This window comes from Chiloscyllium plagiosum, unplaced genomic scaffold (assembly GCF_037043375.1).
Source record: "Chiloscyllium plagiosum isolate Xiang-an unplaced genomic scaffold, Cpla_swu_hap1 HiC_scaffold_27, whole genome shotgun sequence".
Lineage (NCBI taxonomy): Eukaryota > Metazoa > Chordata > Chondrichthyes > Orectolobiformes > Hemiscylliidae > Chiloscyllium > Chiloscyllium plagiosum.
In genome coordinates, this window is record NW_028270165.1 from 90,332,418 (window position 1) to 90,346,721 (window position 14,304).

A 14,304-nucleotide genomic window follows, 5' to 3' on the forward strand; every position below is an offset into this window, starting at 1 on the left:
ACTACAGCATTTGAAAGGTATCTGGCTGGGTATCTGAATAGGAAGGGTTTACAGGGATGAGTCAAGTGCTGGTAAAGGGGACTAGATTAATTTAGGATATCGCGTTGGCATGGACAGGTTGGACCGAATGGATCTATTTCCGTGCTGTACATCTCTATGACTCTAAATAATAAAAAGTCTACTTTTCCAAATAATAAACTATATCCATGTTAACAAGGCTCAGTGCACCACATGCTTTACTAACCATTCTCAACAGGTCCTGCCCCTTCAATGACTGAGGAACATGTACATGCTGGTGCATAATCTCCTTCACCAGTATTTACACACTACCCTCAGCAATTGCACAAGTAACAGCAAAGGGCAAACAGCACAAGGATTAAACACACAGTGAGGGGCAAACAGCACAAGGATTAAACACACAGTGAGGGGCAAACAGCACAAGGATTAAACACACAGTGAGGGGCAAACAGCACAAGGATTAAACACACAGTGAGGGGCAAACAGCACAAGGATTAAACACACAGTGAGGGGCAAACAGCACAAGGATTAAACACAGAGTGAGGGGACAAACAGCACAAGGATTAAACACACAGTGAGGGGCAAACAGCACAAGCGCCAGTAAAAGCCGATGGAAAGTGAGTGTAAAATGTCACTATGACAGGACAGGCCCCACATTCCTTCCCCTCCGTCCCCCCCACAACCTGCCTCACCTTTCACGTCCCGGGCCCAGTACCTTCCAGGTGGCCCCATAGTTGACACAGGGGCCGCCCCACGACCAGTAGAACTCCACCACCCCGGCGGCCGACGAGTTCCCAAGCAGGCCCTTAACCCCATCCGCCTCCAGAATGCTCACCGGCTCCTGGCTGCTGTACAGCCGGCCGGTGTGGCCGTGACACAGCAGCTGCGCCAGGAAGGCGGCGGCGGCCAGTGACGGGTGTCTGCCCCGGGCCGCGCGGCGCCATTTTCTTAACGGCCGCCCTCCCGCCGCTTCCTCGCTCGAGCGACTTCTCCTCCCAACCGCCTTCGGCCCCGCGTGACGTCTGCACGGGACGATGGGCGGGGCCGGGGATGGGGGAGCCTCACCGTCACCAAGCAACAGCCACCTCGCGCTACAACTGCTCATTCACAAAAACAAACTCTCCTGTCTCGCTCTGCAGCTGCAGGGGGGACACTGCCACGTTTCCAGGAGCCCTGTCTACATTGGGAAAGCTCACGGCTCAATTTAAACAGATATTCCCACATCTAACGGAACGGCGTCATATCGAAAGGGAGCAATCTGCATTTTAAAGGGACGTGGACATTTTAACGGGTATTTCTGCAAATAAAGAGGTTTAAATGGACGAGATTACATTTCAAAGGGATGTGGGCACATTCAAAGGGATATCTTCATACGTAAAGTGACGCAGTTATATCTAAATGAATCTACATTTTGAAGAGACGTTGCTCTATTTATAAGTAGAGACAGTAGGTGTGAATTCTGTCTGTGTCCCAATGTTGAGTCATACTGACATTTTACTTAGAAAAACTCTGCATTTAAATTACATTCTTGAGAAGGTAATTTATAGATTCGGGTTGGCTGTGCTAAGTTACCCATAGTGACCAGGGATGTACAGGTTTGGCTGGATTGGCCATGGAAATATGGAGTAATAATTGGATATGGCTGGGATGGTCCAATTCGTCCATGCCGACCAGGATTCCAAACTCAACCAGTCCCACTTGCCTACATTTGGCCCATAATCTTTCTATTCATCTACCCATCCAAATGCTGTTTAAACGTTGTAAATTAACCGGCAACTACCACATCCTCAGTAAGTTCATTCCACATACAAAGCCACCCTCTTTCAAAATGTTGCCCCTCCGGTTCCTTTTAAATCTCTCTCCTCACCTCAAGTAATATGGCCCCAAGTTTTGAGTTCCCCGACGCTAAGCAAGAGCCCTTTGGTATTCAGCTTACCTCCACTCCTCATGATTTTATCCATCTCAATGAAGTCACCCCCCAACCTCCTGTGCTCCAGTGAATAAAGTCCCAGCCTCTCCTTATAACTCAAACACTCCAGTCCTGGCAAATCTTTAACGAACCCTCTGTGATAAGAATACTTCCGATTCCAGGGCCATCAGAACTGTACTCGGTACTCTGAAAGTGGCCTCACCAACATCCTGTACAACCTCAACATGATGTCCCAACCCCTGGACTCAATGGTGTGAACAATGAATGCTATGCTGCTAAATGCCTTCTTAACTGCCCTGTCTACCAATGATGCAACTTCCAAAGAACTATGTACCTGAACATCCCCCCCATGTCTGTCTGTTCTATAACATGACCCAGGGCCCTACCATTATCTGCACAAGTCCTGCCCTTTCTTGTTTTAACAAAATGCAACCCCTTGCTTGTATTAATACCTCTCTCACACATGCTCCCCCTCAGAAACACACACACACACACACACACACACACACACACACATGTATACCCCCCAATACTCTCTCAGGCTTATACTCCATCACACTCACACTTTACCAAGCATGTACACACAATCATGCAGAAACTCACATGCATCCACACACAATTCTATGAGGTGAATTTTTATTGGTAGAATTATATTTGCAGATGTATTCAATTTTGCTCAAAAAGCGCACAATTTCCAGGCAGTCAATCCATGTAATATTTTATGAATTTGGAAATAGAACCAGTCTGACTCAAGATTGGAATAATGACACTTTCTTCCTGAGAATTGAGTCTGAGGACTGCAGATGCTGGAGATCAGAGCTGAAAAGGTGTTGCTGGAAAAGCGCAGTAGGTCAGGAAGCATCCAAGGAGCAGGAGAATCGACTTTCGGGCATGAGCCCTTTTTCAGCCCTTTCCTGAAGAAGGGCTCATGCCCGAAACGTCGATTCTCCTGCTCCTTGGATGCTGCCTGACATGCTGTGCTTTTCCAGCAACACATTTTCAGGCTCAATTCTCAAATCTTTAAATGCAATGTCTGAGCTGAGATGTCACTTTCTTTATAAAACCTTCAGTCATCTCAAAAATGAGACTTAAAAGATGTTCTGGCAGTTACACATTAATGAACCAATACGTGCACCCATTCTCAGAGATGAAAGACTTGACAGCAATCTAGGTTTGTTCAATATATTCCATCAGTTGCATGTCACTGATCTTTTGATATACGTTCTGTGTCTTACGTTCATCGGGTAGCTGTGGAGCAGCACTCAGAAAGCTAGTGCTTCCAAATAAACCTGTTGGACAATAACCTGGTATGGTATGATTTTTTTAACTTTATCAACCCAGTCTAATACAGACACCTCCACATCGTTTCTAGTGAACACAGCCCACACCTCCTGGTGCTGCCAGTACACTTTACAATGCTGATGAAACAACGCAGTACTGAAAGATTTACAATTTCTAACGATACTAGCTACTCATTCACTGCTCCATCTGATACACGACATTGGAAACTCAGTGCAGGAGGCTGAAAGAGAGGAGCAGCTTTAAACAAAAAACCTCTTGGAGCTCAAAGCTTTCAATGAGAGTCTGAGCCCGGCAGTAAGTTCAGGTAACCTTTATTGTGACTCTACTTTGTTACAGCTTCAGATTCCCCCCAGCAAAAAGGCATAGACAAAGTAGCTGCTTTTTAAACAGCTCAAGATCAAAGCCCACACACACCGCACTGTCTTTACTATTGGGCAGCACCAGGTTGTAATTGGATCCTTGTTACAGCCGTAATCCGGAGGAAGTATTGCCTCACTCAGCAACTTCACCCATACCCTGTATCCTGGTAAGTTTCTCCCCGCTCATTTGCCAGTGGGGGGAGGGCAGTGTAGAGTCAACCACACTGCTGTGGGTCTGGAGTCACGTGTAGACTAGACCGGGTAAAGGATGCAGCTGGAATGACTGAGTGAATCCTTTCCCACAATGGTGGTTCCCTTCCCTAACAAGGGAGAGAGTGGTCCAGATGGGGGCTTTCTCCCCCGCACCACCCCCTCCCTGAAACGGTCTCATTATTAGATTCTGAACTCCACATTTCTGACCGAATACCAATTCTGCCATCTGTCGTGGCGGGATTCGAACCCGGGAGTCCCCGGAACCGGGTTGATAGTCCAATCGATATTGGCACTCGGCCGTCATTCCTTCAATTCCCCCTGCGATGGCACGTGAACTCGCTGGTGCTTCCGCAGGTGGGAGGAGCGGGTGAAGCCCTTCCCGCACTGAGAGCAGGTGAACAGCCTCTCCCCGGTGTGGATCCACTGGTGCCTTAGCAGTGTGGAGGATGTGCTGAAGGCCTTCCCACACTCAGGGCAGCTGAAGGGCCTCTCCCCCGTGTGGATCCGTCGGTGGGTCTGGAGGTTGGAGTAATTGCTGAAGGCCTTCCCGCACTCAGAGCAGATGAAGGGTCTCTCTCCCATGTGGACCCGCCGGTGGGCCAACAGGGCAGAGAAAAACATGAAGGCCTTCCCACAATCGGGGCAGCTGATGTGCCTTTCCCCCGTGTGGTCCCGCTGGTGGGCCAGCAGGTGGGACGAATGTCTGAAGGCCTTCCCGCAGTCGGTGCAGGGGAATGGCCTCTCCCTGGTGCCACTGCGCCGATGAGTCTCCACGGCTGACGGGAAACAGAAGCCTTTCCCACAGTCGCCACACTTCCATCGTTTGTCCACAGGGCGGGATTCCTCGGGTTTCTCCGTGGATGAAGCTTCAGCCGCACACAATCGAATTTCCAGCACCTCCCTGTCGTGAATTCCTCTTTCCAGGTCGTATTACTGTTTCAGTCACCATGCACAGTGCGCTGCAACAGTCGGGTCTCTCGTCCAGTCGCACTGATGTTGAAAACATACTCACTCAGTCAGGAACCAAAAAACTTTGATCCCTCTCACAGGAATCAGTCGTAAATTGTTGCGGTCCTGGTGGACTGAGTGACTGTCAGACATTGACGGCAAAGTGAGGATGGCAAAAGCTGGAGAGTCAGTCGAAAAATGTGGCACTGGAAAAGCACAGGGATGTCAGACAGCATCTGAGGAGCAGGAGGGTTAATGTTTTGGGCGTAAGCCCTTCATCTGTTGATTGAGAAACTTCCGCCATCAGATCTTCAAATACGCTGTAAAAAGAGATAACAAAAGTCATCACTGTCAGTGCAGGGTAGAAATTCTGAACAAGCAATTCTACTTTCTGTGGAATATTCTTTTCTTTTACTATTCCACAAAATTGAAAGCACCATCCCACTCTCTCTCCCCCTCTGTTCTCACTCCGCTCTAACTAATTCCCCTGAAGGTGCTGATTCAGGATCTTACAGGGGCAGAAAAACCAAAAACATCAAGACTGACATCTCTCTGAATTTTGGATACCTCCACCTGAAAGTTAATATCTTTCACAACACTGGGATACCGCTGAGAGTGAGCAGGTCTGATTTTGGGAAGCAAATAAAATGTGTGTCAATTCAGGATGAAGCTGCCACGCAGCTTCTTTAGGAACAACCAGACACAAAATGGTTAACGTCCCTGGGAAGGGGAAGCAAAATGACACCAGACAGAAATTGAATATACTGACATGGCAAACATTAGTGGAAAGCCAGAGTCAGAGGTATACAGTACAGAAACAGACCCTTCGGTCCAACTCGTCTGAACCGACCAGATATCGTAAACCAATCTGGAACAGTTTGCTCACACGTGGCCCATAGCTGGGGTCATCCCCATCCCTCTGTCCTGAGACCTTGATGCCTCCAAGCTGACCTTCAAAGGTTCGGTTTTTCCCTCCATTCTTTTGTAAGTTTTGAAACTTTCCCAATCCTCTGAGTATAGGATTTGGGAAGTGATGTTGTCGCAGTACAGGACATTGGTTAGGCCACATTTGGAACATGGCGCACAATTCTGGTTTCCTTCCTATCAGTAAGATGTTGTGAAACTTGAAAGGGCTCAGAAACATTTACAAGGATATTGCCAGGGTTGGAGGATTTGAGCTAAAGGGAGGCTAGGGCTGTTTTCCCAGGAGCGTTGGAGGCTAAGGGGTGACCTTATAGAGGTTTATAAAATCGTGAAGGGCATGGATAGTTTAAATAGGCAAAATCTTTTCCCTGCGGTGGGGGGAGAGGGAGGTCTAGAACAAGAGGGCATAGGTTTAAGGTGAGGGGGGAAAGAAACAAAAGAGATCTGAGGGGCAACCTTTTCACACAGAGGGTAGTAAATGTATAGAATGAGCTGCAGGAGGAAGTGGTGGAGGCTGGTACAAATACAACATTTAAAAGGCAGCTGGATGGGTACGTGAATGGGTAGGATTTAGAGGGATATGGGCCAAGTGCTGGTAAATAGGATAGATTAATTTCAGATATCTAGTCAGCATGGACGAGATGGACTGTTTCTGTACTGTACAGCTCTGTGGCCATCTTACTTCATTTTGAAATGTTTGCACTACCACTTGGAACACCCTGTTAGGGTTCAGAGTGTGCCAGGTCCTGACATCTCCTTCCTCATGTCTCCTGTGTATTTTAAATCAATAGTACTGTTTGTATGTTACTGGGTTAGTACTTTAAACACAAAGACACATACAATATAATCAGAGTTTCTATTCGGTACAGACAGTGATGATTTGTTTCAACTTTGCTAACAGGGTATCTGAAGGGGAGGATCTGCAGACAGAAATCTTGGAAGAAATTCCATAACACGATCTGACAGGGTCACTCAATATCATTGGGGGGGGGGGTGAGTCTGGAAAGAGAAATCCATTCGACCTGCTTCAAAAGGTACTGGACATCCGTGTGAGCAGAGGAGCACTCAGAGAGGAACACACCAGTGAACTGAGCTTTAACTAGTTACACAGAGTGTATGTGTCCCAGTGAGCTGACTTTGGAAAAGACTGAGAGGGGGGCTGGGGCATTTATTTTACCCTGGAGCATCAGAGCCTGAGGAGTGACCTTAGAGAGGTTTATAAAATCGTGAGGGGCATACATAGGGCAAATAGCCTAGCCTAAGTCTTTTCCCCTGAGGGGGGGGGGAAAGAGAGTCAAAAACTAGAAGGCAGTGGTTTAAGGTGAGAAGGGAAAGATTTAAAAGGGGCCTAAGGGACAACTTTTCATGCAGAGGGTTGTGCAGGTATGGAATGAACTGCCAGAGCAAGTGGTGGAGGTGGGTACAATTGCAATGTTTAAGAGGCATTTGGTTGGGTATATGAATAGGAAGGGTTTGGAGGGATATGGCCTGGGTGCTGCCAGGGGGGATTAGATTGGGTTGGAATATCTGGTCAGCATGGATGAGTTGGACCGAAGGGTCAGTTTCCGTGCTGTCCACCTTTATGACTCTATGACGAGCACTCGGGGCGTGGCTCCTTCATCAGGTGATTGTGGAGTATAAAATCATAAGGCAGCCCATCTTTTAGTATGGGCTGCTCGTATCATTCATTTGTAAATCACCAAATTTCCTGAAAGACATTTTCTTGAGATAACAAGGTTTTAGAACAAAATGTGACATCTCAGCTCTGACAATGCATTAAAGGTGTGAAGTCAGAATCTGTCTGTAACACAATCTTGAGTCAGACTGGTTCTATTTCCAAAGTGCAATTTACAAAATATTACATGGATTGAACAGTTGGTATATTGTGCATTTTTGAGAAAAATAGAATGTCTCAGCAAATATAATTCTGCAAATACAAATTCACCCCCATGGATGTGTGTGTGTGAATGAGACAGAGAAAAGTCTATTTTGTGCTGTATATCCCTATGTCTACTTGATAACAGATGCTTTATTGCTGTTGGTGTAAATATTGTTGTAAATCATAGCTGGGTATGAATAGTTAGATGTTAGGGAGAGAGAATGCCTCAAGAGGGGCACTATAAGAATCCTGGGAGAGCCCTATTTCTGGTTTACTTCCTCATGAACAAACATTAAGCATGAGCATTTACTTATTTCTAATTTTGTTGTTTTTCTTGATTGATTCCCAGCTAGGACTACACTCTGTGTCTGGATGGTTGACAGGCTGAGAGATTGTGGCTTGAGTCTTGAATAACTGAATGTTTTATTGTTCCAGAAGGTGTGGGGGTGGGGGTCAAGGCTTCAGCAGAAATCTAGCAGAGCAGAGAACAGACCAGTATCTTACTCTAGGAAAATGAAATCCGAGCTGATCGTGGCTGATATATCCATTGGCTCAGCTCTTCCTCCCTGCATTATCCCAACTACCCTTAACTCCCTGACCATGAAAACCCATCCAATTGTGTCTTGAATATACTTAATGAAGATGCCTCTACTGCTTCCTTGGGCAGAGAATTCCATAGATTGACTACTCTCCAGGAAAAGCAGTTCCTCCTCATCTGTCCTAAATGGCACGGTGGCACAGTGAGTAGCACTGCTGCCTCACAGCGCCAGAGACCCGGGTTCAATTCCTGCCGCGGGCAACTGTCTGTGCGGGTTTCCTCCGGGTGCTCTGGTTTCCTCCCACAGTCCAAAGACGTGCGGGTTAGGTGAATTGGCCATGCTAAATTGCCTGTAGTGTCAGGTGAAGGGGTAAATGTAGGGGAGTGGGTCTGGGTGGGTTGCTCTTCAGGGGGTTGGGGAGGTCTTGTTGGGGTGAAGGGCCTGTTCCCACACTAAGTAATCTAATATAATCTAAAATCTACTCCCCTCAACTTGAGACCTGGTCTCATCCACCAGCAGAAATGACTGGATAGGGTAGGGGTAAAAATAATGACTGCAGATGCTGGAAACCAGATTCTGACTTAGTGGTGCTGGAAGAGCACAGCAGCTCAGGCAGCATCCAAGGAGCAGTGAAATCGACGTTTCGGGCAAAAGTCTTTCATCAGGAATAAAAGCAGAGAGCCTGAAGCGTGGAGATAAGCTAGAGGAGAGTGGGGGTGGGGAGAAAGTAGCATAGAGTACAATAGGTGAGTGGGGGAGGGGATGAAGGTGATAAGGTCAGGGAGGAGAGGGTGGAGTGGATAGGTGGAAAAGGAGATAGGCAGGTAGGACAAGTCATGGGGACAGTGCTGAGTTGGAAGTTTGGAACTTGGGTGAGGTGGGGGAAGGGGAAATGAGGAAAGTCCACATTGATGCCTGGGCTGAGTTCGTTTGATTTTTGAACAACAAAGTGTGGATATTTATGTTGTGTGGTTGAGGTGGTTTTTTTGAGTGCTTTGTGTGTTGGATGCAGGTACAGTAACCACGTTTAAAATGGAAGGCAAGACAATGGTTTTAAGACCACAACAGAACAGTTACGGTCAGACAGCACAGAAACGGACCCTTCAGTCCAACTATTCCATGCTGACTATGTTCTTACATGAATCGAGTGCCACTTGCCAATGTTTGGCCAATATCCCTCCGCACCGTGCCCATTCAGGTACTTATCCAAATGTCTGTTAAACGTTGCATCTGTACGTGCATCCACCACTACCTCTGGACATTCATCCCATACATGAACCACTCTCTGTTCATGAAAACCTTTTCCCGAATCGGTCCACGCCGTGCATTCATTTGCAGCAACCGAAAGGAAAGGGAAGTCAAAGATTGAATCCAAGAATGAAAATAAAGGAAAAGGAGTTGGGAAGAGAGTGCCGTACTCACAGATGGTTGACAGAGTAGGGAGGTTACAGTCTGGAACAAACTCACTCTTCATTCAGAAACAGAGCAGCAGCAGCTTCCGAAGCTCGTGTTGCAACTTCTGCATTCAGACAATAGGAAGGCTCTGATTGGCAGGAGGACCAGTCACCTTCCGGTCCTCCAAGGCTTCCGATTGGCCCACCAGAAGAAAGTCGCGACGCGCGCTTTGCGTGAAGCGACGAGCATGCGCAGTTTCATCCTTGTACCGGCGAGCACGCGCAGTCTGCTCTCTGGCGATGCTGCTGTTCCTGACAGAATTTAAGAGTCTGAATGCCAAGAGAAGTTAAAAAGGGGAGAGCCACCCTTTCTTCCCCCTGTGATATTTACCTTTCCTACACGCCCCATGACTTTATACATCGAAATAAGGTCACCCGACAACTTGTGGTCGTCAATAGGGCGACCAGAACTGTACTCAGTCCTCTCCACGTGGTCTCCCCAATATCCTGTACAACCACAACGTGATGTCCCATGAATCTGTTCTGCAAGACGATGCAGGACCCTACCACTAATGGTACAAGTCCTGCCCTTCCTTGTTTTAGCAAAATGCAATCCCTTGCCTTTATCTCTTGCTCTCTCAGACACACACACACATTTCCGACGCCCCTCCCCCAAGTCCCTCCTCCCTATCTTTTATCTTAGCCTGCTGGACAAACTTTCCTCATTCCTGAAGAAGGGCTAATGCCCGAAACATCGATTCTCCTGTTCCCCAGATGCTGCCTGACCTGCTGCGCTTCTCCAGCAACACATTTCCATCACACACACACCCTAACACTCACCATCACACAGGCTTATATTCCATCTCACACACATTTCATTAGCATGTCTGCACAAACTCGCATACGCACGCCTATACACTCCTGCAAATACAGTTACACAAGTCAATGGAGTGAACTTCCATTTGCAGAATTATATTTGCAGATATATTCAATTTTGCTCAAACATCATACAAACTGCAGACAGTCAATCCATGTAATATTTATAACTTTGGTTAGTAGAACCAGTCTGATTCAAGATGGACATGTGTTGCTGGAAAAGTGCAGCAGGTCAGGCAGCATCTAGGGAACAGGAGAATCGACGTTTCGGGCATTAGCCCTTCTTCAGGAATGAGGAAAGTTTGTCCAGCAGGCTAAGATAAAAGATAGGGAGGAGGGACTTGGGGGAGGGGCGTCGGAAATGTGATAGGTGGAAAGAGGTCAAGGTGAGGGTGATAGGTCAGACTGGGGTGGGGGCGGAGAGGTCGGGAAGAAGATTGCAGGTTAGGGAGGCGGTGCTGAATTTGATGGATTTGACTGAGACAGGCTGGGGGGAGGGGAAATGAGGAAACTGGTGAAATCCGAGTTCATCCCTTGTGGTTGGAGGGTTCCTAGCCGGAAGATGAGGCGTTCTTCCTCCAACCGTCGTTTCGCTGTGGTCTGACGATGGAGGAGTCCAAAGACCTGCATATCCTTGGTGGAGTGGGAGGGGGAATTGAAATGTTGAGCTACAGGGTGGTTGGGTTGGTTGGTCCGGGTGTCCCAGAGGTGTTCTCTGAAACGCTCCGCAAGTAGCCGGCCTGTCTCCCCAATATAGAGGAGGCCACATCGGGTGCAGAGGATGCAATAGATGATATGTGTGGAGGTACAGGTGAATCTGTGGCGGATATGGAAGTTTCCTTTGGGGCCTTGGAGGGAGGTGAGGGCGCAATTCTTGCACCTCCTGCGGTTGCAGGGGAAGGTGCCGGGAGTGGAGGTTGGGTTGGTGGGGGGTGTGGATCTGACGAGGGAGTCACGGAGGGAGTGGTCTTTACGGAATGCTGATAGGGGAGGGGAGGGAAATATATCCTTGGTGGTGGGGTCCGTTTGGAGGTGGCGGAGGTCCGTTTGGAGGTCTCCCCTCTATATTGGGGAGACATGCCGCCTACTTGCGGAGCGTTTCAGAGAACACCTCTGGGTCACCCGGACCAACCAACCCAACCACCCTGTAGCTCAACATTTCAATTCCCCCTCCCACTCCACCAAGGATATGCAGATCTTTGGACTCCTCCATCGTCAGACCACAGCGAAACGATGGTTGGAGGAAGAACGCCTCATCTTCCAGCTAGGAACCCTCCAACCACAAGGGATGAACTCGGATTTCACCAGTTTCCTCATTTCCCCTCCCCCCAGCCTGTCTCAGTCAAATCCATCAAATTCAGCACCGCCTTCCTAACCTGCAATCTTCTTCCCGACCTCTCCGCCCCCACCCCAGTCTGACCTATCGCCCTCACCTTGACCTCTTTCCACCTACCACATTTCTGACACCCCTCCCCCAAGTCCCTCCTCCCTATCTTTTATCTTAGCCTGCTGGACAAACTTTCCTCATTCCTGAAGAAGGGCTAATGCCCGAAACGTCGATTCTCCTGTTCCCTAGATGCTGCCTGACCTGCTGCGCTTTTCCAGCAACACATTTCCATCTCTGATCTCCAGCATCTGCAGACCTCACTTTCTCCCCAGTCTGATTCAAGATTGGGATATAGACACTTTTGTGCAGTATCTGTGCTGCGATGTCACCTATTTTTATAAAACCTTAAATCATCTCAAGGTGAATTAAAAGTAGTTTGGGGGATTACGTATTAATGAATTGAAACGTGCAACCCACACTAAAAGATGAAAGATTAATCTGCAATCTAGATTTGTTTAATATGTCCCATCTGTTGCATGACACTGTGATAATTTGCTATAAATTCTGTGTCTTATAACCCTGCTCCACAGCTACCTGAGGAAGCGCTCTGAAAGCTCATGCTGACAAATAAACCTGTTGGACTATTAGCTGGTGTTGTGTGATTTTTAACATTATCCAGTCCAACACCAGCACCTCCACATCGTTTCCAGTGGACACAGCCCACACTTCCCAGTGCTGCCAGGAAACTGTACAATGCCGATGACATGATGTAGTACCTGCACTCTTGAAAAATTTACAATTTCTAACAATGCATACTACTCAGTCACTGCTGCAACCAATACACAACATTGGAAACATAGAACAGGAGGCTGTAAGAAATGGGCACAGCAGGACAGGCAACATCAGAGAAGCAGGAAAATCAATGTTGCCCGAAAAATGTCGATTTTCCTGCTCCTTGGATGCTGCCTGACCTGCTGTGCTTTGCCAGCACCACTCTAATCTTGACTCTGATCTCCAGCATCAGCAGTTCTCACTTTCACCTGTAAGAAATGAGCAGTTTAAAAACAAAAAACAGTTGCAGTTCAAAGCTCTCAACGAGAGTCTGAGATCGGCGTGAAGCTCAGGTAATCTTTATTGTGACCCAACTTTGTTACAGCTTCAGAATCTCTCAGCAGAAAGGCGTAGAAAAAGTAGAAATTTTTAAAAAACACCTCAAGACCAAAAAGCACACACCCCCTCCAACCCCTCACTTGCTTCATTATTGGTCACTACCCAGTTGACCCTTTGTAATTGGATCCTTGGTACAGCCTTAACCCGGAGAAAGTATTGCCTCACTCAGCAATTTCAACCCGTATCCTGAATCCAAGTAAGTTGGATGGGCAGTGTAGAGTCAACCAGACTGCTGTGGGTCTGGAGTCACGTGTAGACCAGACCGCGTAAAGGATGCAGCTGGGATGACTGAGTGAATCCTCTCCCACGACAGTTTCCTTCCCTAAAAAGGAACTGAATAATGAGATGGGGGATATCTTCCACCCCAACCCCACCAACATTGGTTTCACCGTTAGATTCTGAACTCCAGATTTCTGACCAAATTCCAATTCCACCATCTGTCGCAGTGGGAATTGAACCCGGGATCCCTGGAACTGGGTCGATAGTCCAGACGATAATGGCACTCGGCCATCATTCCTTCAATCACCCTGCAACAGCACGTGAACTCGCTGGTGGCTCCGCAGGTAGGAGGAGCGGGTGAAGACTGTCCCGCACTCGGGGCAGTTGAAGGGCCTCTCCTCCGTGTGGATCCCATTGGTGGGTCACCAGGGCAGAGGTGTGGGTAAAGACCTTCCCACATTCGGGGAGGCTGAATTGCCTCTCTCATCAGTGGATCCGCCAGTGCCTTAGCAGGTTGGAGGCCTGGGTAAAGGCCTTCCTACACGCGGGGCAGGGGAATGGCCTCTCCCCCTTGTGGACCCGCTGGTGAGTCAGCAAGTTGGGGGAAATCACTGAAGGCCTTCCCGCACTTGGGACAGCTGGAGAGACTCTCCCCCGTTTGGACCGGCCGGTAGGTCAGCACGGTATATCTTATATAACTTTAACATGACCTGCCAGCTCTTTTACTCAGTCCATCCGATGATGGAACGCGTGTTGTATGCTGCCTTGACCACTCTATTGACAGTCATTGCCACCTTCAGAGAACAATAGACCTGAACACCCAGATCTCTCTGTACATCAATTTCCCCCAGGACCTTTCCATTTACTGTATAGCTCGCTCTTGAATTGCATCTTCCAAAATGCATCACCTCACATTTGTCTGGATTGAACTCCATCTGCCATTTCTCTTCCCAACTCTCCGATCTATATTCTGCTGTATTGTCTGACAGTCCCCTTCACTATCTGATATTCCATCAATCTGAATGCCCATCTGCAAACTTGCTAATCAGGCACCCGACACCTTCACCTTTCAACCTCCTGTGCTCCAGTGAAAAAAGTCCCAGCCGACCCACCAATAGGTGTGAATTCTGTCTGGGTCCCAATGTCGAGTCAGCCTGACATTTTTGATAGAAAAGCTCTGCATTTAAATTACGTTCTTGAGAAAGT

The 14,304-nt window shown here is 47.9% G+C and overlaps 3 protein-coding genes across 8 annotated transcripts in view; 1 reads left to right on the top strand and 2 right to left on the bottom strand.

The window, feature by feature from the left end:
* LOC148144974 (uncharacterized) overlaps positions 1–14,304 on the top strand; it is a 271,778-nt gene that overhangs the window by 187,071 nt on the left and 70,403 nt on the right. The window lies entirely within an intron of this gene.
* LOC148144975 (uncharacterized) overlaps positions 1–14,304 on the bottom strand; it is a 199,411-nt gene that overhangs the window by 160,569 nt on the left and 24,538 nt on the right. The window lies entirely within an intron of this gene.
* LOC148144978 (sulfhydryl oxidase 2-like) overlaps positions 1–14,304 on the bottom strand; it is a 146,216-nt gene that overhangs the window by 39,203 nt on the left and 92,709 nt on the right. The window contains exon 2 of one of the 6 annotated variants that reach the window (XM_087975469.1): positions 3,541–5,090. The exons of the other annotated variants lie outside the window; for them this stretch is intronic. Coding sequence (XP_087831595.1) covers positions 4,958–5,090 — 133 coding nt within the window. The 3' untranslated portion in view covers positions 3,541–4,957. Of the gene's footprint in view, positions 1–3,540; positions 5,091–14,304 lie in introns of those variants that run through there. 6 annotated transcript variants of the gene reach the window in all.